Source organism: Populus nigra, chromosome 7 (genome assembly GCF_951802175.1).
Source record: "Populus nigra chromosome 7, ddPopNigr1.1, whole genome shotgun sequence".
Classification (NCBI taxonomy): Eukaryota; Viridiplantae; Streptophyta; class Magnoliopsida; order Malpighiales; family Salicaceae; genus Populus; species Populus nigra.
The window spans coordinates 583,386-594,190 of NC_084858.1; the positions used below are offsets into that span (position 1 = coordinate 583,386).

The following is a 10,805-nucleotide window of genomic DNA, read 5'->3' on the forward strand; positions in this document are numbered from 1 at the left end:
GTTATGCTTTATTGATTGTTGCTGGTGGTTGCTGAGTTGATTCATTGATTGATTTATTTTTTTCAGGCCAGAGGGTTTCGCGGGGGTTGAGAAGATTTATGACCGTGGAGTGTTTGATTATCTGGTGTGTTCTTGTTAGACTCTTTTATTTATACTTTAGGGTGTCATTTTCTTTTTTAAATGTTTTCAGGACTTTTGGTGCTCTGATGCTCTACTACTATATATAGTGTGCATTCATAGAACGACTATTGTTTGATAATGGAAGAAACACATAGGATAATAGTTAAATTTTGAAAAAAAGGAATGCTATGCTCTCAGGAATCAGGACAATTATGTTGTTGTGTTGTTTGCAGATAATTTAGTTTTATAGAATTATCTATGATTTGTTTGGATATCCCTGCTTATTTTCATTGGCAAGCTTTTATAAGATAAAATAGACCTTGCGTTTATTCAACTTATGTCATTTTTGTGTGGCTTTCTCAGCTAAAAGAAGAAAATATAAAAATAAATTCCAGTATTATTAATTTAAGAAAATTGAAGCTGATGGTTTCATGGTTTTAATTCGTTGTGTGATTGTCTTTACATATTAACTAATGGCATGTGTTCTGAAGCTCGTTGCTTCAAAAGTTGAGTTAGTTGACTGTACCATTTTTCAATGCAGTCTGTTTCTCTTTGGTGTGACTATTTGAATTACATACAAGAACATGATCCTTCAGTGCGAGAATGTTCTCCTGATGGCATTTCAAAGGCCCGGAATCTCTTTGAGCGTGCTCTTACTGCTGCTGGTTTGCATGTTGCTGAAGGAAACAAAATTTGGGAATTGTACAGGGAATTTGAACAGGCGGTACTGCACACCATTGATGAGAATGACATTAAGGTTGGAATTAACTGTCTATATCCAGTTTCCAGTTTGTTTTGCTTGCATGTGATATCTAAAGTGCCCATATCCTTAGCTGCCAAAATTTTCATTTGTATTCGCTGGATCTTTTTTTTCTCTTTTGTATAATTCATTATATGTCCTTTCTGTTTGCTTAGTCTAAGAGCATAGATGTTTTGTGTTTAAGTTGGACACCATTCATCTTGGAGCTTGGAATTGTGCATCGTAGTTTTTTTTTTTAATTAACTTCTCTAAACAACTGTGATGCTTGGGAAAAAAGAAGAAAAAAAAGGTGCTGATTAGGCATGTCTTAACCCGCCTGAGCAAATTAATCCCCGTCAAGATTTTTGAGTAAACCCTTTGAACCTCTATTTTCTACTGCAACATGACCTGAGAAGCTATTCTTGCGGCTAACTTGATAAATATGACCAAGCCTGATAAGAATTGCTTGTGAAAAGAGTTCGTTGATATGTCTTCTTGCTCCTCACCTTGTTTGAATCAACCACTTCAACACAATATTCCTCTATCTTATTGGAGCTCTGAAGACCTAGTCAAGAACATGGTACAGGTCTGCATGAGATCACAAGAAAACTGCAAAGATTGGAATTAATTGATGGAACTTGATAGTTGATATAGCTGATGTATTTTCAACCCGATGATAGTGTTAATGCTTAACTCATGTTGCCTCATAGCATGAAAGAGCCTTTACCTTGGACCCAGCAGATACAATTTCTAAGTCCAGATGCTGCCAACAGATGAATTCTAAATAAATCCAAATTCTCAAGTTTCTAAATTTGCTTTATATCCCCTGAAGCAGGTTTACAGAGAGACATTTTTCAAGTTAGTTTTATGGAATTAGTGGTATCTTATGTTAAGTAATTAGCCTTATGAGTCTTCTAACATACATTTAAGAGTTCAAATTCTTGTTTGTAGGCAAAGGAATTACAGGTCCAACGCATTCGAAATATTTTCCACCGCCAATTATCTGTTCCACTTGTTAACTTGAGGTCAACACTCCTTGCGTACAAGGCTTGGGAGGTGGAACAAGGGATTGATCTTGATGCCAGATCTAGTGAAGTTGATGGTATATCTTCTCATCTTGCCTCAGCATACCAAAAGGCCATGGAAGCTTATAATGTTCGTGCTCAGCATGAAGAACAGATTTCTATGCAGAATATATCTGATACAGAAAAAATTCAAAATTTCATGGTATGTAGGACAACTGTTATAATTTAATAGAGCTTTTGATAATTAATAGCTCATTGGGGACATCCTACTTGTACTTTTCCTTTTGCTTCATTTTTTGTCCAAAATATTTCTTGCATTATTCCTTCAATTTGAAGTTCATTTACTTTTAACTGCAATTTGGTCATTCTGGTTATAGCAAGATTTTTTCCTTTTTGCCTGCTTTTCCTTTGAGCCTTAATTTATTAAGGTCCCCTGTTTTTATTGTGGTATTTTTTATTTTCCAAAGGAAGTTCATGTTTTTATTGTTTTGCAGAACTACTTCAAATTTGAAAAGTCTGTGGGTGATCCAGCACGGGTTCAAGTTTTATATGAGCGTGCAATAGCTGACTTTCCTATATCAATTGATCTATGGCTTGATTATACTCGCTATCTGGACAGGACCTTGAAGGTTGTTCTTGAATTTCTCTATTCTCAAGTTTTTCCATCTTCCAATTCTGTAGATTATTTACACACTGTCCCTTTTCCAGGTAGGAAATGTTCTGAGGGATGTTTATTCCAGGGCAACAAAAAATTGTCCCTGGATAGGAGAGCTTTGGGTTCAGTATATGCTTTCCTTGGAACGTGGCCGTGCTCCTGAAAAGGAGATATCTTCTGTATGCTTTTCTTATCACCCTTAGTTCTAACCATATACTTTTTGAATGGAATTCATTTTGATGCTTTGTGTTTTTAGTACAAGTGTTGCCAGCCAAATCATTTGTCTCCCCCAATCCCTTTAGCTTCACATGACAGATGATTTCTCTTTCCATCTGTATCTAATGACAATAAAATTCTAACAATTTGTTGCCTGTTGATTCTTTTCTGTGCATATTATAAATCTGCAGTATTAAAATATGTTCTTTAAGTTACTCATTTGATTTCTTCCATGATTTCAGGTTTTTGAAAAGTCCCTGCAATGCACTTTTTCAACAATTGAAGAGGTACATTTATGAAAAGCTCCTCATAATGTGGGCGTGGTTTCCAATCTATCCCTACAAGTCTAGTTGCTCCCAATTTGTCCTTTTATTGTAGGTTATTCTCCAATCTATACTTCTGTTAAATATTTTCATGCAAACCTAAAAAATGCCCTAACATGAGAAATACAAACTCAACTTGATTTACTATTTTTTTTTTAACTTTTTTCATTTTTTATATAATAAATGGAGTGAAATTTGAATTTCTCATGTGACGGCAGTTAAGTTAGTTTTGATGAGAATATTTGATAAAATGATAGATTGGAGAATAGCTTTATATCATGGGACAAATTTGGAATAATTAGACTTGTAAGAATATATTGCAGACTGGGGAAAAAATAAAATGACAAGTTGATCTAATTCCTCTTTTTTTAACGTCTTAGCGTCATTGTTTCCTGTTTGCATCGGTTTTCTTTGTTTATTAAGTGACTTTTATTTGTTTCAGTACTTGGATTTGTTTCTAACACGAGTACATGGTTTGAGGAGGAGGATCGAATGTGGTGGTGAAGTGAATGGTGTCTTGGATTATTCATTAATAAGAGAAACTTTTCAGGTTTGTATAAACGTGTCGTTTATTATGCTTTTACTCCTCTTTTTCTTTTCCTTTTTATAGAATTGCTTAGTATGTTACAAATACAAGGAAAGTTATAACTTTTAAAAAATCATAACCTAGCCTAATGTATAAACTATTCTCCAAGCTTCTAACCCACCTTACCGAAAATAACTTGTAAATTTTTTTTATTAGGTGCAGAATTTAAAGATTGCATCAGTGTCTTTTTTATTCTATATATTTGTCCGAGCTACATATTTGTGCTATTCATATTCTTACCTTGGTCTGCTACATCAGTAAGACATTGGAGAAATGTTTTGACTCACCAAGAATATGTCAACTTATGAGTGAGGGTTGAATCAATTGTTACCTTGAATTGTCTGTGGCTGCATTACGGTTGGATGTAGTGGGGTCTAAGCATCATCCTGTAACTTGATCTGAAAAGAGACTTCTCTCTGTTCCTTATACTAGCGAGCTAGGTATTGATGCTATTGAGCTGTTTGTGTATGCTTTCCTTTTCTTTTTAAGCTAGGCAACTTCTGTAAGCTCACTGTATACACATGAAGGGGATTTGAATTCATTTTTCTCTCAAATCATAACCCTTAATATAATACCACATGGACTTAATGATTTGTAAATTAAATATACGTGAATCATAATTCATTTCATGCTTGAATCCTAACCATTAATTTAATACAACATGGACTTAACATTCAAAAATAAAATATATGTGAATCATTTCAGAGTGAGTAAAGAAAGCTTGCATCACTTTTTGAGGATAAACTTTTTCAGTTAACATAAATAAAGCCCAGAAATTAAAATATGCTTTTAAAAATTAATAAATTATTATTTTTTTGGATTAACATATGGTTTTCGGGGCTACCAATTTGGTTTTTGTAACCTACCAAGAAGTAGAAATTAGAGTAAAGAATGGAACTAACCAGTTTTTAACCTTTTTTATTTTTCTTTTCTTGGTTCAGTTTTTTATTTTTACTAGCACTGGTTCAATTTCTCCGTTCATTGTTTTTTTTTACACGCCTAGTTTCAATGCATTTTCTGTGGATGGTAGGTACATATTGTTCTTACAAGAATTAGATATCCAAGTGTTGCTTATATGAACTTCAGTAAGATTCTCTTAAGACAGTTGATTTGAATTGGTTTAGCTGTTGAGGCATTGGTCAAATAGTAGAACAATCAAGCCTGAGGTCCTGGGTGTTAGCATGCCCACGTTCAATCTCCCTACCCCTAACCATCATAAGATTGCTTGACCTGTTCATTGTTTTTCTTAGCACGCCTGCTTTTTTCTTGGAGGGTATCCACTGTTGTTTCCAGAATCAAAGATGCAGGCGGTGCTTATATGAGCTTCCATAGCACTCTCAAGTCAATTACTTAGGATTGTTTTAGCTCTTGAGGCATTGGTCAAATAGTAGACGACTCAAGCCTGAGGTCCTGACTGTTAGCATGCCCAAGTTTAATCTGCCTCCCTCCAAACCATAAAAAAAGATTGATTTTGATGCTTCAAGATTTGATCTTTATTCTAATTTTTAACAGTACATTCTGGGATGATTTGTGTATAAGTAGATAATGCGTGTGGTGGTGATAAATTCTCTATATTTTGTATTCTTTATACATTTTGGAGCAAGTAGTTATATAGTTGCATTCATTCAATTTTAATCCTAATACTGAATTATTTTCCATCCAGCATGCCTCAGATTACCTGTCACCACACCTGAAGAACACAGATGGTTTGCTGCGTCTGTATGCCTACTGGGCTCGTCTAGAGATGAATTTGGGAAAAGACTTAGTTGCAGCTCGCCGAGTTTGGGAGAGCTTGCTTAAGATCAGGCAGACCATATATTCTATTCATCTAGTTTTACCAAAGTTGTTTTATTTAGTACTAGTTGTCTTCCATATTCTTTAATTTAATGTAATGCTTCTTAATTCCTTTTCCAGTGGCTCAACGTTGGAAGCTTGGCAGGGTTTTATAGCAATGGAAACTGAATCGGGTCACATAAGTGAAGCTAGGTCCATATACAAGCGATGCTTTAGCAAAAGATTTCCTGGAACAGGTTCAGAGGTATATTGGTTTTTTCTTCATTTTCTTTTGTGCTGTAATATTTTTTTTGTTTTGTAAACATACATATTCGTTAGCATTAATAGTTTGCTTGTTTATTTTCTAAACAACAGTGAAGATGCAATTCATAGAAACAATGAAGCCTATTGTATTATCTTTTCTCCATTGCACATGGAGGAGCAGAATGCAATCACAAGCAAAGTTAATGCTGAAATAAAAAATGATTCATACTCTTAGTGAAATCTGTTTGACTTTTCTTCATCTGGAAGAGATTAAGATTCCATGTTGGAAAATATATAAGAGTACTCAGACCTTCAGCTAACTCGTTTCCTAGGAGAATCTAGACTTGACAATTAGGCAATATACCCTTGAATTTTGATGAAAGAAGACATAAATTGACAATTAAATTAACCCTAGTTTAACTAGGCCTACCAATAAAACATTGCATGTCTTGCCTTACCAGCCACTAAATGCCATATAAAAGATCCAGCAAACCAAAATCTATCGTTGATGCGTTGAAACCATGAAAAAGAAACCACTAATTTCTTTCTTGGCTTCATCAAATCAAGAGAAGGCTAGATGGTTTTAGCTCATATTGTATCCAAACATTAGCCTATCTATTTGCCATCATCTGTGAAATGGAATCATGGAATTGGATAATTGCTTGCTGGTTGAAAAGTACAAATAATGAAATTCTGGTAAGACTAATTATGCTGTATAATATTCTGAAGGGAAATAAATCATGGTCTCCTCATAAGGAAGTGGTTGTTAAGGTTTAACTGCAGTGAGTTATATTATAAATTTAAATGGAAGTGCTGCACGCGGTTGTATCTGATTGTCATTTTCTCTGTTTTCCTAAAATCTTATTACATTTGTTGTTAATGCCATGCTCCTTAATAAAGAATTGCATTAGGCAATAGCATTTCTTGAAAAGTTACAAATTCTAATCACTTAAAAATGATGCTGATACGTATATTTCTTGAGTCAGCACTCCGAAAGAAATTGCCTGTTAGCCATATGGAACCCTTTTGTGAGAAGTGTTGTGATTTTGGGTTTGAAACAAGGAGTATCATTTTCAAGGGCTTACTTTGTAGTATAGGCCAAAGGACCTTGTATTGAAACTCTGCATGCGAGTGTGAAAATGTTAAGCCTTGCACACACAATTTAAGGCATAAAAGATAAGACCAATTGTGTTGCTTAACATTTTTCAATTAGCTATGTTTTATTGTAAATCTAACATGGTGGCACCTAGGATATTCATATTCTGTTGGTTGACAATGTTGTTTTGGATCTCTGACTTGTGATGTTTTGCTCAATATCTGTATACTGCATTTTGGATTAGATGATACTTTCCTTTCCTAATTAACAGAATCATTCAGGACATTTGCCATTCTTGGTTGCGATTTGAAGAGGAGTTTGGTACACTAGAAGCTTTTGACCATGCTATACAGAAGGTACACATTTCTTTTGATATATATGATGAAATGTTGTGCCCTATGTAACTTGATGCATCTTAACTTGCATCTCTTGCCTGGAAGCATGTTTGTTTAACAGTTTTTTACAAGATAAATTTTTTGCCTCTCTCCTTTCTCAGGTTACTCCTCGTCTAGAAGAGCTGAAGTTGTATAGGATACAACAGGAAACAAAAGCATCAACAGATCAGAGTGAGGTATCTGGGAAGAAAATTGCTCGTGAAAAGAGAAAGGGTGGCTCAACAGCTACTGGCAAAGAGTCTCCAGCAAAGCGGCAAAAACAAACAGCCCAAACTCAAAAGAAGGGGTATGAGGATAAAGATCAGTTGCAGAAATATGAAGTAAATGAGGCCCGGGAGGCCAAAATTGATCTTGAAAAGACAGACAGCGCCCCTGATGAAAAACAAATGAAAGGTTCTGACGTTGTAAGAACAAAAGGCTATACAGACCAGTGCACTGTGTTTATCTCTAATATCCATTTCAAGGCAAGTAAACTACCTCCTACCAGTGCCCTGAATAAGGAGGACCTTATTTTGTTTTTGACATGTGGGGATGGGAACTTATAATTTCAATGTTGACAACTTTTGCAGGCAAATTCTGAAGATATACGGAAATTCTTCAGTGATGTTGGAGGGGTGGCCTCTATTAGAATTTTGCATGATAGAAATACTGGAAAATCAAGGGTCTCTCTCTCTCTCTCTAACACACACACACACACACACACAAGCAAGCAAGCAAAGGAGGCATACATCTTTCCCCCTTGTCATTTCTGCTTTTCCCTTTCCCCTGGACTTCCTTTATGTGCTTTCAGAGATATATAAGATACTGGCAACTTCAGCTGTTATGGAAAGTGCACTTTGGTAATTCATTTGAATGTTCCATATCAAAGATCTTAGTTAAGACTTGGATTGTCTGCGCTTCTTGTTCAATTGAACTATAGAAAAATAGAAAAAAAGTGCACCCTAGAATGTGGCCTAATACAAGGAGATCAACTTTGTTTCTCATAGCAACCTACTGTTAATGGCATTACATTCTTTTCAAGCTTTTGAAAGGTTTTATTGTTCTCCTTTTTGCTTTCACATAGCTTATCAATTCTCTTATTGGAACATTCAGTGGTCTCATGGTGAATTTTGTGGAAGGCACAAGTCTGGTTAGGCACTACAGATCACAGGCTGAAAATCTGAATCAGTTGATGTTAACATGTGCCTTATCATGTGATTGCCAGTTGGTGGAAATACCTATGTTTTTTTTTTCATTTTTGAACTTAGCCAAACTTTCATCTAGGCATATTTCTATACTGTTTAGCTAGGAAAAGAGGATTCTTTTGTTTTCTTTCTTTTTTAAAAAAATTCCAGAATTTAGGTATTCCATACACTGGAAATGCTCCATACATCAGGCACAAAGAATATGTAGTAGATCATATGCATGAAGCAGAAGGTTTAGTGAAAAGTCATCATGTGATAGTCATGATGGTATATTTTGCATCATTTTATTGACAATTGCTTTTGGATGCTCAATATCCTATGTTGACTTTGTGAAGGGACTGGCTTATGTGGATTTTGTGGACGACGAACACCTTGCTGCAGCTATAACAAAGAACAAACAGCTGTTATTTGGGAAGAGGCTGAGCATTGCCCGGTCAGATCCCAAACAGAACCGAAGAGATGATCGTAGAGTTCCCAGGGAACAAGGTACGTTTTGCATAACATCTATTACTCTCTTTGGGTGCATATCCACTACAGCAAGTTATTAAGCTTAGAGGGAGTTCTGTAGTTAGTTTCTGAAGTTACTGAAAACTTTATACTCAAGGTCATGCTGTCCTAAGGTTATTAGATTATACTGGAGAACTTAGGGTTATAAACTGGCAACCTGCAACAATAAGCAATTATGTATAAATTGCATATGCTCAAAGCAAACTGTCAAATGGTGTTGTATCCTTTTCAACATTACAAACTTGGAATAGTATAAACTATAAAGAGTAATCTTTATAAATATTGAACCAAAATTAAACTATAAAAAACAAGCAAATATTTATAGATTTGCATATTGCTTAAAGCGACTGTCAAATGGTATTTATTTAAATCCAGCCCAACATTACAACCTTGGAATAGTCTAAAGAGCAAGCTTTATTAATATTGAAGCTCAAATTAAACCACATGTTTTTAAAAAAATTATAATTTCATGCAACCTTAGAATCAGCCTGATCAAGGAAGTTGAGATATAAACATAAGCATTCTGAGTTTGACACGGACTATAATTGCTAGTGTAGGAGTTCTATGAAACCAAAGTTTGGTAAAGAATAGAACATGTTGGCATCTCTGTGTGAAATCTGACTACTACCTGGTATAAGAACTGTGTGACAGTCCAGCCACAGATAGCCTTGAAGTACAACCAATTAAAATGGAGAGATGCCTGGAAATGGTAGAGAAGAAACTGGAAAGAAGAGCTTCTTTGGTAATAGAAAGAATGGATGGAACAAAAGAGAGATCCAAAGGGGAAAAGAGGGCAAACAGGGAGAGAGTGTGGCAGCATCCTTCCTTTTCTAAATTTCTAAATCTGTCACATCAGAAATAGGCCCCTTAAACATGCATAGAAGACCCTAGAAAAAAGTTATAGGGATCAGCCACTAGCCTTCTGCTCAAGAGTCACTTAAAAAGATTGAAGTCACATCAGTTGAATAATAATTGCTCCGCTCCCTGTGTCTCTTGAGTGGGATAGTAATGACCTCCACTACTCGTGCCTACATGCGTGCAAGTGCACATTCCATTTTCTGATGTTGATTCTTTTACTTTGATTATTTGTTTGCTTTGAACAATAACGTATGAACTTAATCTGCAGCTTTTGCTAGTGACCGAAGAAGGCACAATTGGGAATCTGCATCCAAAGAGTATGTCGATACACACAATGCATCAGGATCACAGGAGGCTCCTAAGACTGCTACTCTCAAGTCAGATGACAACATCCAGTTCAAGGGGAAGAACATATTCGCAGTGCCAAGAAATGTTAGGACACTTGGCTTGTCTGCAAACAAGTCGAAAACAGTGGAAGAAGGAGATGAGAAACCAAAGTCGAATGATGAGTTCAGAAAAATGTTCATTAAAGAATGAGGTATGACCCTCCACAGACCCTTGCTAAAAGTTCTTGGTCATGAGGAAGTTGTCTCTTCAAATGTTTTTGGCATTACACTGGCAAGAATTTAGTACTTGTTTTAGGATGAAGTAACTGTACTAACTAGCCACTTGAGGAAACAAATCTTCCGAGTTTGCTAAACTAGTCATTCTGGTATATAGCATCGACTTGCTGGGGATATGCATGTTGGGTGCAACTGATTTGATATATATCAGATAATGATCACGGTTTTCGTTTTGGGATTGGTGTTAGAGCTGTTTCATGTTTACTGTTCGTAGTGATTAAAATGTATCATTTGAATAGAGTAGAGGCTCAAGGAATACTTCAAAATTGTCTGGCCAAGCTGAAGCATAAACGAAGGCCTCCTATGTAGACCTGTCTTTTGAAGAAAGCAGAACCTGCCAAAAGTACGATAGTTTTTCATGACCAAACATGGTGTTCTCCTATATATATCACTGTCTTAGAAGTTCATGTAATATTTGCTGATGAAAATCCTGCAGAACAA

General features: G+C 35.5%; 1 protein-coding gene across 1 annotated transcript; it reads left to right on the top strand.

The window, feature by feature from the left end:
• Window positions 1-61: 61 nt before the first annotated feature.
• On the top strand, window positions 62-10,538 carry LOC133699348 (uncharacterized; the record flags this gene model as incomplete). Its single annotated transcript, XM_062122585.1, has 14 exons — window positions 62-124; window positions 662-877; window positions 1,811-2,086; window positions 2,379-2,513; window positions 2,593-2,718; window positions 2,998-3,042; window positions 3,521-3,628; window positions 5,328-5,470; window positions 5,579-5,702; window positions 7,079-7,153; window positions 7,294-7,656; window positions 7,762-7,854; window positions 8,712-8,862; window positions 10,010-10,538. Coding segments are annotated over 14 exons (2,187 nt in total), but the record flags the coding sequence as incomplete, so codon positions are not given.
• Between the last annotated feature and the right edge of the window lie 267 nt (window positions 10,539-10,805).